The sequence below is a fragment of the Crocodylus siamensis genome, chromosome 1 (genome assembly GCF_052110815.1).
Source record: "Crocodylus siamensis isolate JL-2025a chromosome 1, ASM5211081v1, whole genome shotgun sequence".
Lineage (NCBI taxonomy): Eukaryota > Metazoa > Chordata > Crocodylia > Crocodylidae > Crocodylus > Crocodylus siamensis.
This window is the reverse complement of record NC_143395.1, coordinates 425,243,246-425,262,403: the sequence shown is the minus strand read 5'-3', so window position 1 is coordinate 425,262,403 and position 19,158 is coordinate 425,243,246. Positions and strand designations below refer to the sequence as shown.

Sequence of the window (19,158 nt, the reverse complement as noted above, 5' to 3'; positions counted from 1 at the left end):
TATTCATTGGGGATTCCATCCTAAGGGGAGTGGAGGGTTCCATCTGTCAACCTGACCCCATGGCACACAAGGTCTGCTACATACTTGGGGCTCAGATTCATGACATCACAGAGAAGATCCCAGCCTACTTTTGACCCTCAGACCAGTACCCCATGGTTCTTATCCATGTGGGAACAAATGACATGGCCAGAGGCAACCCAGATGGCATCATGAAGGACTTCAAGGCCCTGGGAGCCAAGCTCAAGGAGACAGGGGTACAGGTGACACCTGTTCCAGTGCTTTACTACCCTCCTTGTGAGAAAATTCTTCCTAATGCCTAACCTAAACTTCCCTTGCTGCAACTTGAGCCCACTGCTCCTTGTTCTGTCATCTGCCACCACTGAGGACAGTCCAGCTCCATCCTCTTTTGAACCACACTTTAGGTACTTGAAGACTCTGATCAGTGATGTACCACTGGTCTCCGGTGCCCAGGGCCAATGCTTGCATTTGCAACCCCACCCCCTCCTTTGCTCTGGGAACTCCTCCACTCCTGCTCCCAGCCCTGTTTCATTATCTGTTTCAGCCAGGAAAGAAATGAAAGACCTGGCACAGCTGATGCAGGGGGAGGAGTGGTAGCTGGAATTTCCAGTCAGAACAAGTAAGCAAACACCTAACCCATGGGATGGGCGGGCAGGTTAAACAACAAATGCAACCACCACCCATGCAACAAAAACTCTGAAGGGCCTGGCCAGCCAACCCCACCCCCAGGCCAGCGCCCAGGGACTATAGCTCCCTCCCCCTCACTATCAATGGGTGCTATTAAATCCCCCATCAGTTCTCCTCCTCTCTAAAGTAAATAAGCCCAGTTCCTTCAGCCTCTGCTCATAAGTCATGTCCCCCAGCCATCCAACCATTTGTGTTGTCCTCCACTGGACTCGCTCCAATGTGTCCATATCCTTTCTGTAGTTGGGGCCCACAACTGAACAAAGGACTCCAGATGTGGTCTAAACAGTGCTGAAGAGAGGGGAAGAATACCTTCCCTCTATCTACTGGCAACACTCCTACCAATGCAGCCCAGGATGCCATTAGCCTTCCTGACAACAAGGGCACACTGCTGGCTCCTGTTCAGCTTTCTGTCCATTGTCAGCCCTACATCCTCTTCTGCAAAGCTGCTGCCCAGCCAGTCACCCCCAGCCTGTCCCAGTGCATGGGATTTTTCTGTCCTAAGTGCAGGACTTTCCCTGTTGAACCTCATGAGATTTCTTTTGGTTCAATCCTCCAATTTGTCTATGCCAATCTGAATGCTAGTCCTACCCTCCAGCATATCTACTACTCCCCCCAGCTTCATGTCATTTGCAGACTTGTTGAGGGTCCATTTTATGCTATCTTCCAGGTCATTGATAAAGACTGTGAACAGAACCAGCCCCAGGACTGACCCCTGGGGCACTTCACTTGATACTGGCTGCCAGCTAGACATTAAGCCATTGATAACTACCCTCTGAGCCTGACACACCAACCAGTTTTTATCCACCTTACTGTCCATTTATGAAGCCCATACTTCCTTAGCTTGCCTCAATGGCAAGTCAGGCTCTCTGTCATCAGAGCAGAGCAGGGTCTCTCTCACCTGAAGATGGCTCCAAATGTTGCATTGATTTCTTCATAGATGGGTTGAGCCAGACCATTGTTGATTTTTAAGCAAGTGCCAGTCCGGGATGTGTACATACCATTCTTCAGGCACAAGGCTTTCAGGCTCTGGTGATAACCTTGTTTTCCCCAGGTTTGCTACATCATTGGAAACATGACCGTGATGAAGTGGGTATGGTAGGGATTGACAATGGGGTAGGGAACAGGAGAAAGAAAAAAAATGAGATTGCACTACATGGCACCCAGAAACTCCCATCAAAGGTCAAAGATCCACTGTGCCTGAGTTTCTGAGCATTGCCCCAAAGACTCTCTAGGTATTTTCTCCAAAATCTGCTTCATAAAAAATGCATAAATGGTACTTTGAATGCAAACCCTTTTAGCTGCAGAGTCATGATCACTCTCCCTCCTCCCCCTCAACTCTCTGTCCCAATAAATCTTTCATTCTCTTTATGCAACATGGAACAGCTTTAATAGGAGTAGCAGGATGTGCCCTCTCAACCCATCCTGATCCACAAGAGTCTACAAACCCTTTTATCTACAGATTGCTAAACACACTTTCTCCCCCAATAAATCTTTAATTCGTTTATGCAATGTAGAACAGCTTTAAAAGGATGGGGAGCATGTGCTCCCTCAACCCATCCTGCTCCACAAGAGTCTACCACACTCTTCTGGGAGGTGGGAGATGTGAGTTTGAAGACCTTCAGGCAGAAGAGGGAACTAGACCCAAGTCTCCCCTCCAACCCCTGAGCAATGTGCAAAGAGAAGGCAGGCAGTGACTCCTTCCCCAGCTGCTGTGTTCTGGAAGGAAATCAGCAGCTTCAATGCATATTGCAGAGAGCCTACTTCTTTACTTGTACTGTGAAAAAAACCTGACTGGGGAGACCATTTCCCCCCCCTCTTTGTCCTGATTCTACCTACTGAAGCATAAGAGCTGAATGTGGCCCTTTGCTGATGGAAGTAAAGGAGTGAGGTGGGCCTGGATTCCAGCAGCCGTACTCATTAACTATCCCTTTGCCCACACCAAGGAGGTTGACCCAAGCCCCATGGGGTGGTGGTGGGTTGTTATGAAGCATGAGAAAGCCCTTTCTCCATGGCCCTTTTTAAGACTTACTCAATCTTCTTGGCTCCTCCTAAGAATGCTACTTAACAAAAGAACAAATGAAACTTTATTACAAACTTAAACTGCTTTAAACCAGCTAAAAATAGCCCTCAAGAGATAATGGACCACCTTCATTGAGAATAACCTGACCAAATCTGTGGGATATTTACCCTGAATGAATTAATGGGGTTGAATGAATATTTACTCCATGCTGGCACAGAATGAATTGGCAAATAATGGGGACTGACAGACATTCAGGACCCTTCTCTAAATCATGGCACTTTGCGGAAAGTGCCATGTGTTAGAATCCCCCCTGACCTAATAGACATTCACCAGCTGGTTGGGGGAGGTGGGGGAGTGATGAAGCTCTACTTTGGAAGCACTCAAGCCTGAGTAGTCCACCTGCTGCCTCTTTCCCTTAGCTCCCCCCACCCCCACCCCACCCCAGTTCCGGTGCTGCATGCATGAAGGAAAGGGGAGCCAGGTGTAAGCTGGGGTTTGCCTATCCTGAGATGGAGGGAGAAGGGCTAGGGAAGGGTCTTCAGTCCACCTGCCTCCCACTCCAGCTGCTCCCCCTCTTTCCCCTTCCCTTCCTGCAGATTGCACTTGGGGTTGGGCTGGGCTACATCAGCCCAGCCCTGATCATACAACAGAAGTTCCCTAGGGTGCTCCAAAGTAGAGGACTTTTATCTGATCCCTCATTTGATGAGGGTTAATTTGTTATGCAAGCAGCCACTTTTAAAACACTCTGTAGCCATGCATGTGTGTCTTGGCATGGCTATAGAGTACATTCAGGGGTCCGACTGTATGACAAATATAACTTCTGTTTGTGCCTAATGGGCATATCCTGCCAAGCACACATGTTCAGGGACATGGCTTTCCCACAGGACAAATAGCAGTGGCACATATTTGTGCTACTATTTGTCCCCAGGTATGCCTCTCCACACGCACTCCAGCACATGGCAAATTGCCCCCCGTGGGGTAAGAAAGGCTAGGGTCACAATCTCTGTTGGGCTCAGGAGCCTTATCTAGGGTCCTGGGGGCCTCCCAGGGCAGAAGTGGGGCCAAGCCAATCACTTGGAGCCTGGCTAGCAGCCAAAGCATGGTGCTGGCCGGCCAGGCTGTTTCTGATGGTGCACACTGCTGCCACATGCTCTAAGATGTTTTTTTTGGGATCTCTCAGGGTAAAAAAACCCTGCTGCATTGCAAATTAGCAGTGTGGTGAATAAGGGCACATTGAGTCACAGGAAGCAGAAGTGCCCTGCCATATTATAATCAGGCAAGAAGGAGTTAAGGTACCATTTTTCCCCCTCAGCCACACATCTGCCCAGGGATTGTGGCCAATTAGTTCTTACTGTCACTTGCTTCTTGCTCATAGTGACACTCATGTTTTGGTGGTATGACTCCAGCTCTTCCCAGGTCTCATGAATTGTGGCCTTTATCATCTCAGTTCTGAAATTTCCCATCTGCACCACTCCCTTCTAACAGCCCATGGTTTCTCTCCTGGACCTAGAAACACTGAGCTGGAAATCACTTTCAGCGAAGCACTGGATGCACTGTTAAGGTAATTTTGTTTTATCAATCTGAAAGATATGGGTATTTCATTCTAATGACCACAGAATTAAATAAACAGTATAGTTGATTATTTTTGCCAAGTTTGCTGTGTTTTGAATGCATAATGGATGATGTAGCAAATGAATGCAGATTCCAATAAAGTTATATTCACTATAAAGTTATATTCTGCTTCACTCCGTCTCAATATTATACCTTTAGGTCCCTAGCATACTACTACTTCTGGGTTTTTTTTTTACCTGGAAAAAAGATGTTATATGTGTTATAAGTGATGATGTACCACACAATCTGCACACCCTTTTCAAAAGCCTAGATTCTCCCAGGAGCACTGACGCCCTTGCCTTTGACTTCTTGCTGGCTTGTGATCACTGGAAGTGAAGGCCCAAGACTTCCAGACTTCCCAGCTGTTTCTCTTCCCAGTGGGCTCAAGGGAAACTTGTCTCCCCACTGCCTGGAAGTGACATGGTACAATCACTGCCTTGGGTGAATGTAGCAGCCCAGTGTAACTGGATGCTGTCTGTGCATCTGTTAGCTGTTTCCACAGTAAAACTTTACAACACCACATACATTGCTTCTACTCTACATCAGTCTATGAGTTTGAGTGTCCACATCCTAAGTATTCATATAAAGTTTCCTCATGGATTTCCAAGCTTTTTTTTCTTTTGATTATCAATTAACAATGTATAGGAATGGATGCTGCTGGGATGTGCTGGCCAGAAGATGCTGAGGAAAGTCAAGAGTATGCTACTTACATTTAGGTTCCTGTCGATAATGTTCTGGTGTGATTTTTTTGCCATCGCTACGCCATAACTAAGGGGTTCTTCTATCTGAGCAAAACATTTGTCAACCTCCTTCTCCAATTCATTAATCTCCTTCATCACAAAAGTTTCCAGGGTGTTGTGCTGAAATATCCGGTTCTGGAATGGCAGAGAAACACAAGACTCGGCAGCTGGTGCTAGTGCTTGTGGCAACAAACAAATTCCAGGATTTCTTTCCTCTAGGAGTGTGATCCAGGCTCAGGTTGGTTCAGCTCCCTCATGGAAGCCTCTAAAAAACACTAGGTTGCTGAAAGAGGGGTTTAAACCCACTTGTTAGGTGGTACCCATCCTCCTTTGCTCCCCCAGTGATGAATTTCCAACAGTGCTTCACTGGGAGTGAGTGCTTGGGTGTGATGTCACCAGAGAGGGTGGAAATGACCAATCAAATCATGGTCTTGGAAAATGTAGGTGCTCTAGAGGAAATGATGCATTCCTCACAACAATGCCATTTCACAGGGGCTGCCCACAGAGCAAGCAATGGTGTAGAAAGGGTGCAGGGATTTCTACCAGTCACCAGCCTTGTTCTGGGGGCAGAATTCAATGCTGGTCTTTCAGTATAAAAAACATAGGGGTCTGTGATACACAAGTGATACACAATGAATGACTGTGAAATGACAAAGTTCAAGATCCTGAGGCAGGGAAGGAAGAACAGCTGCAGAATAAGGACGCTGGACTTCAGAACATCAAACCAAGGGAAAAAGAAGTCCAGGATTGCTGGCTGTACTTTAAGAAGGCTCACTTAAGGGTTCAGGAGCAAGCTATTCTGATGTGATGAAAGAATGAGAACTGCAACCAGAAACCAGCTTGGCTTAACTGAGATCTCTGCAAGGGGCTGAAACTCAAAAAGAAATCCTATAAAAAGTGGAAACTTGGTCATAGTACTAGGGAAGAGTAAAATAGCATAACAGGGGCATGCAGGGAGAAAAAGAGGAAGACTAATGCACAATTTGAGATACTGCTGGAAAGGGACTTCAAAGACGATAAAAAAGATCCTACATGAATAAGAGGAAGAGTAGAGAAACCATAACTCCATTAAGGAATGCAGAAAGCAATCTACCCACAGATGATGCAGAGAAGGCTGAGATATTTAATTTCCATATCGGACTTTTGTGTTTCGGTTTTCACAAATAGGGGAAGCTGCCATCTGATGAGTGCAGTTGGCAGCAGATATAGGGAAGACAACAAACAGCCTAGAGTAGCAGAAGAACAGGTTACAGATTACTTAAAGAAGCTAAATATATTCAAAATTGGCAGAACTAGTGGGGATGCACCCCAGAATACTGAAGGAATTGGCTGAGGTAATTTTGGAGCCACTGGCTATTCTGTTTGGAAACTGATGGAGGTTGGGTGAGGTCCTGCTGGATGACTGGAAAAGGGAAAATACGGTGCCCATCATTAAGAAAGGGAAGAAAGAGGATCCAGAGAACTACAAACCATTCAGTCTAACCTCTATACCCAGAAAAATCATGGATAAATTCCTCAAGGAATCCACTGTGAAGCCCCTAGAGCAGTGATTTTCAATATTTTTTCATTTGCGGGCCCCTAAAAAGATTTGAATGGAGGTGCAGACCCTTTGAAAACTTCAAATGCAGGGGCAGAACCCATGGAATTGTATGTGTGCATATTCACATACTTTTGCTTGATCATAGTCATCTCTGTGGACCCCCTGGACATAGTAAGTGGACCCCACAGAGGTCCATGCATTGCAGGTTGAAAAACACTGCCCTAGCAGAGAACAAGGAGATCAGGAACAGCCAGCCTGGATTCACCAAGAGCCAGTCATGCCTGACCAACCTGATTTCCTTCTATGGTAAGGTGACAGGCTATGTGGAAGATCAAGGGAAGTGATATGACTTGACTTTAGCAAGGCCTTTGACACTGTCTACCACAGTATTCTCATTAGCAAGCTAAGGAAATACAGACTAGATTAAAGTACTGTGAGGTGGGTATGTAACAGGATTGATCATCATGCTTAACAAGTAGTCCTTAATGGCTCAACAACTAGTTGGGAGGAGGCATCAAGAGGGGTTGCACAAAGGTTTCCCCCTGGGTCCAGTACTGTTCAACATCTTAATTAATGATTTGGACAACGGGATCAAGTGCGCGGTTAGCAAATGTGTGGGCAACACCAACTTTGATGGAATTGCAGAGACCCTTGAAGGCAAGTCTAGAGTCCAGAATGATCTGGACAATTTGGAGGAATGGTCTGCAATCAATGAGATGAGAGTCAACAAGGACAAGTGCAAAGTACTGCACTTGGGATGGAATAACTGCTGTCACAAATACAGCCTGGGGAATGACCAGCTAGACTGCAGTCCTGCAAAGAAGGCCCTAGGGTTTACAGTGGACCAGGAACTCAATAAGAGCCCACGGTGCTCTTGTTGCTGAAAAGGTCAACAGCATCCTGGGTTGCATTAACTGGGGGCTGCTTAAAAATCAAAAGGAGTGATTCTTCTCCTCTATTCAGCACTGACAAGGCCTTACCTGGAGTCCTGTGTCCAGTTTTGGGCCCCACGCTTCAAGAAGCATGTGGAGTGTTTGGAAAGAGTCCATCACAGAGCAACAAAAATGATTAGGGGCCTGGGAAGTACAACTTATGAAGAAAGGCTGAAAGAGCTAGGGTTATTTAGTCTGGAGAAGAGAGGACTGATGGGGTATTTCATAACAATCTCCAAATCCCCAAAGGGCAATTATGGAGAGGATGGAGATAGGTTACAAGAGGCAGAACTAGGAACAATGGCCTCAAGCTTCAGTGGGGAAATGTAGTTTGAAGATTAAGAGGAACTTTCCAACTCTGAGGGTTGTCAAGCATTGTTACAGGCTACCTAAAACTTGTAGAATCTTCACCTTGGGCAGTTTTCAAGAGCAGTTTGGATAGACACTTGTCTATGATGGTTTAGTCAGGCATGACCCTGCCTTAACAGGGGGTTGGAATAGATGCGACCTTGTGAGGTTCCCTTCCATTCCAACTTTCCTATGGTCCTAAATCTTTCAGAAGATTTGGACTTGTTTGCTGCAAGACCATGGAGCTGGCTGCTGATTCCAAGAATCAAAGAAGCAAGGGGAAGAAGGTAGTTTGTAGACAGACTGCTATCGTAAGAAGGCATGGGAATATCCATGTTCCTGGCAACAACGGTCACAGTAGTTAAAGCTGGATGGGTTGTACCTTCAGGTTTTCTGTAGATCTGAAGGTTTGGGCCAGTGAGAGAATGATATATGCCTCTTTCACATAATTCATTAACAGCTTCTTCCTCTCCTTTAGGTAGAGCTTCCTGATGCTGTCTCTCAGCCTGGGGATCTCTGAAATAGCAGACAGGTGAACTTAGATACAGGACGGGGCCATTCCTCCTGCAAAATGTGCTGTAGGTTAACAGAGGACTAGATTACAATACAACTGATATAGGCATTTTTGTTGCATGACCCAGCCCAGCTGGGGCCCCATTCACCATGAATGGAGCCCCGGCTGGGCTGGGCTGGGTCAGAGCCTGATGGCTCCCACCACTGCAGACACTGTGGGGAGCCAAGGAGGGGGAGGGGGAGTTCGTGGTGGATCGGGCGCCAGCTGGCCATGGTTGTGGTACAGTTGGAGCCCAGTATCTCCTCCAGATGCATGGTACCAGGCAGCCAAGGGGAGATGGGGAGCACATGGCTCCCTGATCTTTGCACAAGGCAAGAGAAGGCTGCAGCTGCGAGATGCACTCTACTCCCTGCCTCTGCACCTCACCGCTGCTCCTTTGAAAGTGGCATGGTGTGGTGCCATTTGGCTTGTTTCATGGCCCACCTAGTGTACATGGCACACATGGCAGTGCCCACTGCTTTTGAAGTAGCAGGAGCAGGAAGACACAGAGGCAAGGAGCCCTTTGACCCAGTGGTGCAGCTGAGGCTGGCCCTACTCTGGCCCCCAACTCTGGGCCCAGCCTGGGCAGTGTGCAGCCAGGGTCGGGGTGGGGAGGCAGCCAGGGCCAGTGCAGCTGGGCCTGGGGCTGCTGGGGCCTGGAGGCAGCTAGGGCTGGTGTGGCACTGGGCAATGCCACTCGTCCCCCACACCATGGCCCCTTCCCTTCCCCCCAGACTTTCCCATGTGGGGGACATGCGAACGTGCATGCATGCGCACAGGGCCATCCTAGGGGGAGGCAAATTGGGGTGACCCCTCCCCCCAGTGCCACTTCCAATGGTGGTGAAAGCTTCTTTGGGTCTGAGATCGGAGCAGGGGTAGGTCCTCTATGGGTTGATGTACCCCGGGACCCACACCCTGCTCAGGTCACCTCTCCATGTGTGCATGCTCAACACCCCTCCCTGCAAATTTTTCTTCCTCCGCCTATGGTCTGGGATCCAGGTTTGTGGAGGATTTTTCTCTCTGGTCTGACTGGCAAGGGCCTTTGAGGGATTTGCCTTCCTTGGCAGCATGAGATCATAATTCACCTAAACAGTTTCCTGCCATTGTAGGTGTGGTCTTGGTTTGTCTCATTCTTTAGCCAAGATTTTTAGTTTGAGGACTGAGGTAATTTTGTACAACATGTTAGTCACATCTTCAGTGTGTCATGTCTTCCAGAGCCTGACTATGACCATGTACATTGCCCAGCCCAACACAGCTCTGATTTTGGTTGTGGTCTCCCACTACAAAAGGTGTGTGGGGGGGTGCGCTCTATGTTAGGGAACAGTATACCAGTTCTACCTTCCAAATGGGACCAGAGGAAGGCTTAACTGAGACCCTGTGGAGGGCGGGGGAGAGGGATCTGGTGGTAGGGGTTTACTACAGGCCACCACATCAGGAGGAAGAGCTGGATCTGGAATTCTCCAGGCAGCTGGGGGAGGCCATGCGTGCAAGGGATGTTGTGGTCATGGGTGATATGAATTACCCTGACATCAACGGGGAGGAGCAGTCGGCCAGGTCGAGCCACTCACGAAGTTCCTGACGTGCGTACAGGACCTGCACCTCGTGCAGGAGGTGCTCGTCCCCACGAGGGGAAACGCCCTGCTGGATCTGGTGTTAGCCTCTGGGGACGACCTGGTGGGGGAGGTGCTAGTACAAGGGAGGCTGGGGACAGTGATCATGAAATGATCCAGTTTGCTATTCAGAGGGAGGTGGGGAGGGGAACTAGCACAGCGTCAATGTTTGACTTTAGGAAAGCCAACTTGGATGTGCTCAGGGCAGTAGTCAGGGAGGCACTTGGAGCCCAGGGGGTAGCTAGTACGGGGGTCCAGGAAAGGTGGTCCTTCCTCAAGGAGGCTATCCTTGGGGTGCAGCAGGACGCAATTCCTCTGCACAGGAAGGCAGGAAAAGGGTCCAAGAAACCTTCATGGGTGAGCGTGAATATCCAGGCTGGCCTGAGGGCAAAGAAAAAAGCGTACTGGCGGTGGAAGCAGGGAGCAGGGACCAAGGAGGAGCACACCTCCCTGACCCGAGCTTGTAGGGATTTGGTAAGGGAGGCTAAAGTAGCACTGGAGCTGAGATTAGCTTCTGGGATTAAGGATAACAAAAAGTCCTTCTTCAAGTATATAGGTAGCAAGAAGAAGTCTCGGGGTAACGTTGGACCCCTATGAGGCAGGGCAGGGCAGGGCAGTTGGTGATGGACATGTGAGAGAAGGCCGAACTCTTCAACACGTTCTTTGCCTCCGTGTTCCTGTCTGCTGACAACGGGGCGCTCTCGGGTGACAGCGTAGAGAGGCCCAGGAAGGATGCGAGTCCCCCGACTGTTAGTTCAGACCTAGTTAAGCATTACCTGGAGGGCTTAGATATATCCAAATTGGTGGGCCTGGATGACCTTCATCCGCGGGTGCTGAGGGAATTGGCTAGTGTCATTGAGGAGCCATTGGCATGGCTGTTCGAGGACTCCTGGTGCTTGGGCCAAGTCCCTGAGGACTGGAAAAGGGCCAATGTGGTCCCTATTTTCAAGAAGGGGAGAAAGGAAGAGCCTGGCAACTACAGGCCAGTCAGCCTCACTTCCTTCCTGTGGAAGGTCTTTGAAAAAATGATCAAGGGCCACATTTGTGAGAGCCCTGCAGGGGAAGTGAGGTTGAGCGGTAACCAGCATGGGTTCGTGCCAGGCCGATCCTGCCTGACCAGCCTGGCCTCTTTCTATGACCAGGTAACAAAGAGCTTAGATGGGAAGGAAGTCGATGTCGTCTTCTTGGACTTCCCGAAGGCCTTCGACACGGTGTCCCCCGCAATGCTGGTGGGCAAGGTGAGGACCTGCGGCATGGAGGAATGCACGGTCACATGGGTGGCAGACTGGTTCCAGGGGCGCACCCAGAGGTGGTGGTGGATGGGTCGATGTGTGGAGAGCACCCTGTTCGAGTTCGCTCATTAAACCAAGCTGGGGGGTAAAGTGAATACACCAGCAGGCAGGGACTGCATCCAGGCAGAGCTGGATAGGTTGGAGAAGTGGGCGGATCTGAACAGGATGCGGTTCAACAAGGACAAGTGCAGGGTGCTGCACCTGGGGAGAGGGAACCAGCATTATGGTTATAGGTTAGGGCCTGACCCTCTTAGCAGTAGAGGCAGAGAGGGATCTTGGAGTCAGGATTGACTCCAGGATGAATAGGAGTCGCCAATGCAATGAAGCAATAGGCAGAGCCAACCGCACCCTGTCCTGCATCAACAGGGGCATCACTAACAGGTCCAGAGAGGTCTTGCTCCCCCTCCATGAGGTGCTGGTCAGGCCGCAGCTGGAGTCCTGTGTCCAGTCCTGGGCGCCGCACTTCAAGAGGGACGTGGGGAACCTGGAGAGGGTCCAGAGGAGGCCACTCGTATGGATGAGGCCTCCGTGGCCAGCCCTATGAGGAGAGGCTGAGGGACCTGAATCTCTTCAGTCTCCGCAAGAGGAGACTGAGGGGGGATCTTGTGGCTGCTACAACCTTATCAGGGGCCAGCAGCAGGGACTCGGGGAAGTCTGTTCCCCAGGGCCCCCCTTGGAGTCACCAGGAACAATGGCCACAAGCTGAGGGAGGAGAGGTTTAGGTTGGATATTAGGAAGAACTACTTCACGGTAAGGGCGGCCAGAGCCTGGAATAGGCTCCCAGAGAGGTGGTGCTCTCACCTTCCCTGGAGATCTTCAAGAGGAGACTGGACAGACACCTGGCTGGGGTCTTATGACCCCTGCCACCCCCAGTGCTCCTTCCTGCCCATGGCAGCGGGTTGGACTAGATGATCTGTCTAGGTCCCTTCTAGGTCCCTTGTATGACTCTATGATTGTATGATACCTTGCTAATACAAGCACTTGACAGCAAATATAAACCTCTGACATCAATGCATTTCAGATGCTTCTCTGAATCAAACTTCTGCCCCTTTAAAGTTTCCGTCAGTATCAGAATCAGCACAACAAGTATTATAGTGCCCCCGCCAAAGAAACAGTCACAGTTTAACCACTACGCTAATGGAGAAAGACTGGATGTTACCTGTCTCTTCCTTAGTGAGCTTCTCCTCTTGCCAGTATTCTCGGGCACTGACTGTGTAAACTAGATCCTCCTTGTCCAGAATCTCTGCATCACTTGGCAGTTCTCTCTAAAGGACAAACACAAGCACAATGGGCACTGATGAAGTGGAATATTTGAAGCAGCCTCCGAAAAATCCTATTGTCATTGCACAATCCCACAGCAGTTCACGTACTGTTGCAACAGGCATTAGTGTACTCAGCTGCTCACTCTCAGCCATCCCCACTAATGACCCAGGTCCAAACCACACTGCTAGTTTTTGTCTGTTCTCCCCTTCCACTGCTCAGCTAGCTGCCCCTGTTCCATCACTGTTCTTAGCTTTGTTGATTGAAGGGTAAAAATAGAGGTTGCCAAACGGAAGTAGATCAGCTGTGGTAGGATGTGTCCATCCACAGCTGATCTGCTTTATTGTGTGAAACACATAGCAACCCTAGTCCTATACTGGGCAGGGGCCTGATATGCTGGGACCCATTATGTGCCAACCCATGTTTTGCCCAGAGGCATGAGGCCATGTGGATTCCGGCAACTTTTTATGGCAACACAAAGGTAAGGAAGGGAAACATCTGTTTTCACCTGAAGATCCTTCTCATCTGCAACTCTTGCAATTCAGAGCAACCTACCAAATCTCTGCCTCCTTCCTTTTCAGCTCACCTGTTACTGGCTTAGCTGTTAGGGACCCACTGTATGTACAGGAAGCTGGGCTTGCTGGTCAGCTGCATTGCATTTGAACTCTCAGTAGAGCCTCAACTCCTACTTTGCTCTTAGGGATTGATTTGATTCAGGCTGTCCACTCTTCCATGAGTAAACACTGAATCAAGATTCCTTGTAGACCGTTTGACTTTAGTTCTAGCAATTCTTGCTTATGATTGAGGGAAGATGATGAAATTTGGCCAGCTCCAAACACGCAGGCCTTTAGACTTTAGATTAAAGGAAAGCCACAGTTTTACCATCTCTGCTTCCCTTAGAGCAGGGCTATCCAGCTCCTAAGTGACTGCTTGTCATACACCCAGGTATCACACTAATGTAAGTTATGAGCCATTGGACTGAACCCCCACCTCTCCCATCTGCACCATGTGTAGGCCAGCTTCTTCCCCTTCCCCCTTCACCTGAAACACACACACACAACCCTGAACTGTGTTCACACAGGCAACTCTCACATTTCTTTCCTCACAGGGATAAGTCACAGGCTCCCCCGGAGCCATGGGATGCATTGCCCTGCCTTCTGGGGTGGGAGCAGGAAGAACAAGCTGGGGAAAGGAGGGTGCAACCTAAGTCAGAGCATCCCAGGTGAAGCCATCCCAGGTGCCATCACCGGTCGGACAGTCCTACTTTAGCAATAATCATAGAAATCATAGAGAAGTGGGGCTGGAAGGGAGCTTCAGAGGTCACATCTAGTCCAATCCCTATCTGAGACAGGATCAGATATGTCCAAATCAGCCCAGGCAAACTCATCATCTCTAAACTCTTTATAAAATGACCATCACCCCTGACACAGCACAAGACATCACACCCAAAGCTGCCACAGGTAAAGCAGTGGGACCACAGCAGCACTAAGTGTCATAGTACTAATGACATTCAAATTCGCTAAAGAGTTACAAATCCCCAATGCATCACCATGTGCTTACCTTCAACTTTCTCACGATTTCCTTGCGCTTTTCCAGTTTCACACTTTCATTTCTTTCCAAGACAGCATCACGTTCATTGCCTAAAGATTTCTACATTAGAGAAGCAATGCAAGTTATTATACACATTGCCCAAAACTGACAGACCATATTCACAAAGTCATCGATTCTAAGGCTGGAGAGGATCATCTAGTCTAGCTTCCTACTTAATGCAGGCTAAAGATTTGAGTTTAAATTAAAATGTGTGAACAAGAACTACCCACTAGGGCTGTATGAAGCTTTGGGTGCTGATTTGATTCAGGGGGGATTTGGCCTGATTCAGTGACTGAATCCCTGAATCCAAATTGAAACAGGAGACTAATTAAAAGGTCTAAATCAATTTGAAGCTCTCTGAATCAATTTGGAAAACATTTGGAGAGCTTCGGTGATGTGGGCAGTCCCCACTGGCTGCAGCAGGGAGCTGGGCTTGGATTCCATCCTGGCAAGTATGGGCAGAGGAGGGGGAAAGGGACCTTGGGGGGACCCCCACCAGGCTCCATCCCCTGCCTGTTTCCCAAGCCCTCTGAGTGCCCTCCAACCCCTGCCCACTCTCCCAACCTTCCCCCCCCATGCCTGCCCTGCCTGGCCCCAGCCCCTGGTTGTTTAAAAAAAAGGCCCCACTCACCAGTTGCTGCTGGGCAGAGGAGAGATTCCCACTGCCTCCCATTGACCCATGCTGCATGAGGGAGCCCTGCCATGAGCTCTCTGACTTCCACCCACTCTCCCAGCCCGCCTGCAATGGTTGCCCCACCTTTCCCAGGTCTCAACCCTTTAAAAAAAAACAAAAAAAAGCCCTGACACACCAGGTGTTGAAGTGGCCTCAGGGCTTCTGGGGGCTCATGGCAGAACCCCCTATGTAGCATGGGTCAAAGGGGATTGCTCCCCCTACCTGGCAGGAGCTGGTGAGTGGGGGCTTATATTTTTTTAAGGGCCAGGAGCTGTGGTGTGTGTGGCAACCATGGGTTGGGGGGCTGGGAGAGCGGGCAGAGGTCAGGCCTACATGGCTTGGGATAGTGGGGGGGCATCAGGGATTGCTCCCCTCACCTGACAGAAGCCAGTGAGTGGGGGCTTTTTTTCCCAAAGAGTCGGAAGCTGGGAGAGCAGGCAGGACTGGGAGAGCAGGCAGGGGATCAGGCATGAGTGATTTGGAGATTTGGCTAATTTAGCAGCAGCCGAATAGATTCGGGACAGTGATTCGAATCACTGTCGCCCAAATTGGCCAAACCTGAATCCGATGTGATTACTAGCCGCTTCACACGGGCCTACTACCCACACTCCAGGAGTCTTTCCCTGCTTTAAACTCTACACAAAACACACCACCTCCTAACCAGTACCTGATTTCCTCTTTAGCCTCATACACCTGTGCCTCGGGTCCTATCTGATGTCTATGGTTAGAAGGGCATAACTTAAATTTCTGATGTGTTTTCCATGTGTTCCATTCACTTCTTAAACATCTCTTGCCTAAAATAGTAGATTCAGCTACGTGATGATTGTATGCATAATTTAACAGGAAACTTCTAGGATCAAAATGGTGCTCTAAGTTACTCAGCCTCTAAAATAGTCTTCTCTGGTGAGAAGACATTGCTTTGTGAAATATAAAAACATGTTCCAATGGACCCTCCATTTATGTTGTAACTTGCCCATCTTGAACCACCAACCAGTGACCAGAAGTTTTTCATTTTTAATGCTCTTGCATATTCTGAAAACAAAGTCTGCACATACTCACATCTTTCACTTGTCTTTCCCTAAAGAGATAAAATAAAAATGACACAGGTAAGTAGGTTCAACAAGTCAGGGCTAGGGATAGACATTCAAAAAGCCTAAGCCTGAATTGATTCAATCTTTGCAGGTTAGTCTAACCTGCAATGCTTGAACTGATTTGGAGGTGGACAGACATTCCCTTTTTATTCCAGAAATGCAGGCACATAAATGCAGTAGCTCAGGCTAGACGTTGGGGTGTGCTAGAGAAACCTTTATTAGGGTGTCACTATTCGTATCTTGGGGAGCATTGGATTTGCAGCTGAATAAAAAGGCCGTAACCTGTGGCCCAGCAAAGCTGTGAACCACAAGGCAGAATGGTATGTTAAAAGTAACATTCCAAGATGTGTAGGCAAGCTTTTTCTTAACAATATAGTAGTGTTATAAGATATATAGCTCATTATGTATCGTTAGAAGGTAAAGTGGATTTTGCTTATGATTGCTTATGCTAAGCCACCCATTTGCTTATGCTAAGTAACTATCTTAACTGACTGTGTCAACCATTTTCAAGTAAATCTGTGTGCTGTGAATGAGGTGAAGTCTTAGGAATGTGCAGCTGATATAACTTGGGACTGAAAAACAGACTAGAATGTGAAAAACAACAAGTAACTGGTAACAGAATCCAAGATAAACATATGCAAAAAGGTGAATGGTGATTGGTAAAGAAGCTTCCAGAAACTTCCAGGCTTTGGTCAAGTCTGCCCAAATGACCAAAAGACGTGGGGTCAAGGTCTTAGATATGTGGCTCATAGCAAAAAGACATGCAAATAAGTGAAATGCATAGGTAATTCCATGCTAATGAAACAAACAGTAAACAGATGCAGCGCTTGAGATAGGAGAGAATATAGGTGGAACAAAGGAGAGACAAAGGTGGAGTAAATGTTAATTAGTATGAACCAAGGTGTATAAATGTAAAAAGAACTAATGTTCATGGCAGCTCCCCAGTTTGTTGGAGCTTTGCCCAAAGCTGTCTCCATTTTGAACAAAGTTGTTGCTAGCAATGTGTGCTAGTGTTTCCTCTCTGAGCAATTGGATCGTCATCTCCCTAGTCATTGGGCGCCACGTGTAGTTGGGGTCTAACAGCCCTCCCTTCCCTTCCATAATGCTGAGCTGAGGCGGGGCAGCAGGATGCTTTGATTAGAGTGGGGTTCTCCTCCGCCCTCCTGAGCAGCACAGCAGGGAGTTGATAACACTGTGTTTATCACCCCTAACTCAGTGTTTATCAGCCCATTAGTTCAAGTTCTTCTTTAACAACTTTTTTCCAAGGAAGGAATGGAGGAACATTACCAGCTACCTGTTGATTAACTCCAAGAAGCCCTAAGACAACACTGTGCTGTCTGCCTTTGTCCTGTCTGCCACAGCACAGACCATAGCCAGCATGTGGTCTGCTAGCTAATGCTGAGAGGCATCTGTGTAAGGCAGAGGGGAGAAGGAACCCCTGCTTGAGCAGGGAGTGGTGAGGGAGAGGGAGGGAGCAGGAGGAAGCCAGGCAGACCCTGCTGTATGGCGCAGTCTTTGCCAGAGTTGCAGTGAGGGAGCAAAGGGGAGGGTCCATCCTAGAGAGCTCCGCCTAGCTCAGAGAGCATGCCAGGATGTTGGGGGACCCTGATTTAACTTACACCAGGACAGGTTCTGGGACAAATCAGTTAAGTCTGATACTACATTTAACCAGGTTTATCTCAAACCAGTTTCAGTCATTTTCAAACTGGTTTATGTGCACTGAACATCTGTTCTGTTACAGATTAAAACCAGTTTCTGATCATTTAAACTGGTTTATGTGTAATGTCTGTCCCTATCCCAAACATCATGCCCTTCAAATTAAATGAGAGCAGGGGGTTGGGAAGGATGACAACACACAGTTTAGAGGTGGCAAATGGTTCACCTGTCCTAAGAGACAGGGCAATCAGCGTGAGTCAAAGCCTGCCTAGGCCTGAGTTCTGCCTGCTTCAGAGAAAGGTAGAGGGGATCCGAGAGAGAACAGGTACAGAATAGTTTGCTTCTTCCTTTCAGGCTAAGGTAGCTTATGCAGTTATTCACAGAGGGAGGGGAGATACAGTTTCCCCCCAGTGACACAACAGAAACCAGAAGTGCAAATGCCACCCTTGGGTGATAGTACACAGCCGGAACAACTGACCAGATCACAGAGGAATCTGCCAACGAAATCTTTAAATAACAAGCCTTCTGCTGTTATATTATGGGATACATCTAGGTTCCCAGGCGCTCTGAAAACACGTCCCTCTGATTCAGTTCTGTGTCCTGCCTGTTATGGACAAACATTTCAACACTTCCTTTGCTGTCTCTTCCTCATCCTGCCTTTTTCACTCCCCCTTTCAGGCATGTGGACAGAGCAGAAGGGAAAGCATCTGTATGATCAAACCGCCTGATTATCCTTTCCCTGCATGTTCTAGTCCCAAGTCCTCTTCTGAGCAGTAAGGCCTACCTTCCTCCATGATGTGTAACCGATGAAAAACACAAGCTGGACCTGGGACTGTCACTAGGAGAGAATATAGGTGTCACTAGGTGCCTATTGTAGCAATGGAGAAAATAAATGCTCCTACTGCCTGCTAAGAAATGGGCCCAGGACTGCTCAAGCACGTGTGACACAGATCCTGTCCTGCCAATGATTAATGGAGATTGCCCCTCCAGCTCACATGCTAGCTTTGGAACAAGAGTCTTGCTATGAATGTGCATGTCCAAATGAACTGGTGAAGACCTGGGGGGCAAAGGCTTTGATACATTAGCCTTAGAACTATGCTATGCTGCATGGCAGATATTTATTTTTTTTAAAGAGTGCTCTAAGTCAATAGTGCTCATGAGATGGATTTTTTTTTTCTTTAAAAAATAGCCAGTGATCACCTTGGCCATTTCCATGCTGCGCAGATTGAGATTTGTCTATAAAGGTTACTGACACCCACTCCACTCTTCAGCCCTGTTCTGTAGTGTCTAAGCCACATGGACAGGTTGACTTAACCTACTAGAGCATTGTCTAACACAGCAGGGTCTTTCAGCATAAGAAGCAGAGCAGTGGTCCTCAACCTTCACTTGCCTATGGGCAATAGAACTGAGCATGTAACATGCAGTGAGCAGCATCGTTCTCTGCTCTCTGTGTTGACTTGAAGACAAAACTTTCTGTGGAAAACAACATTCCCTGGCTAATATACCTGCTACCAATGTCCACCCACAGTTCCAACCT

The 19,158-nt window shown here is 48.3% G+C and overlaps 1 protein-coding gene across 1 annotated transcript in view; it reads right to left on the bottom strand.

Moving 5' to 3' along the window:
- Nucleotides 1-19,158, bottom strand: part of LOC149875739 (nuclear GTPase SLIP-GC-like) — a 45,373-nt gene that overhangs the window by 8,144 nt on the left and 18,071 nt on the right. Inside the window, exons 8-14 of the mRNA XM_090031174.1 lie at nucleotides 18,406-18,459; nucleotides 15,934-15,952; nucleotides 14,172-14,261; nucleotides 12,511-12,616; nucleotides 8,279-8,412; nucleotides 5,047-5,211; nucleotides 1,604-1,761 (exon numbers count right to left, since the gene is read on the bottom strand). Of these exons, the coding sequence (XP_089887300.1) occupies nucleotides 1,604-1,761; nucleotides 5,047-5,211; nucleotides 8,279-8,412; nucleotides 12,511-12,616; nucleotides 14,172-14,261; nucleotides 15,934-15,952; nucleotides 18,406-18,459 (726 nt within the window). The remainder of the gene's footprint in view (nucleotides 1-1,603; nucleotides 1,762-5,046; nucleotides 5,212-8,278; nucleotides 8,413-12,510; nucleotides 12,617-14,171; nucleotides 14,262-15,933; nucleotides 15,953-18,405; nucleotides 18,460-19,158) is intronic.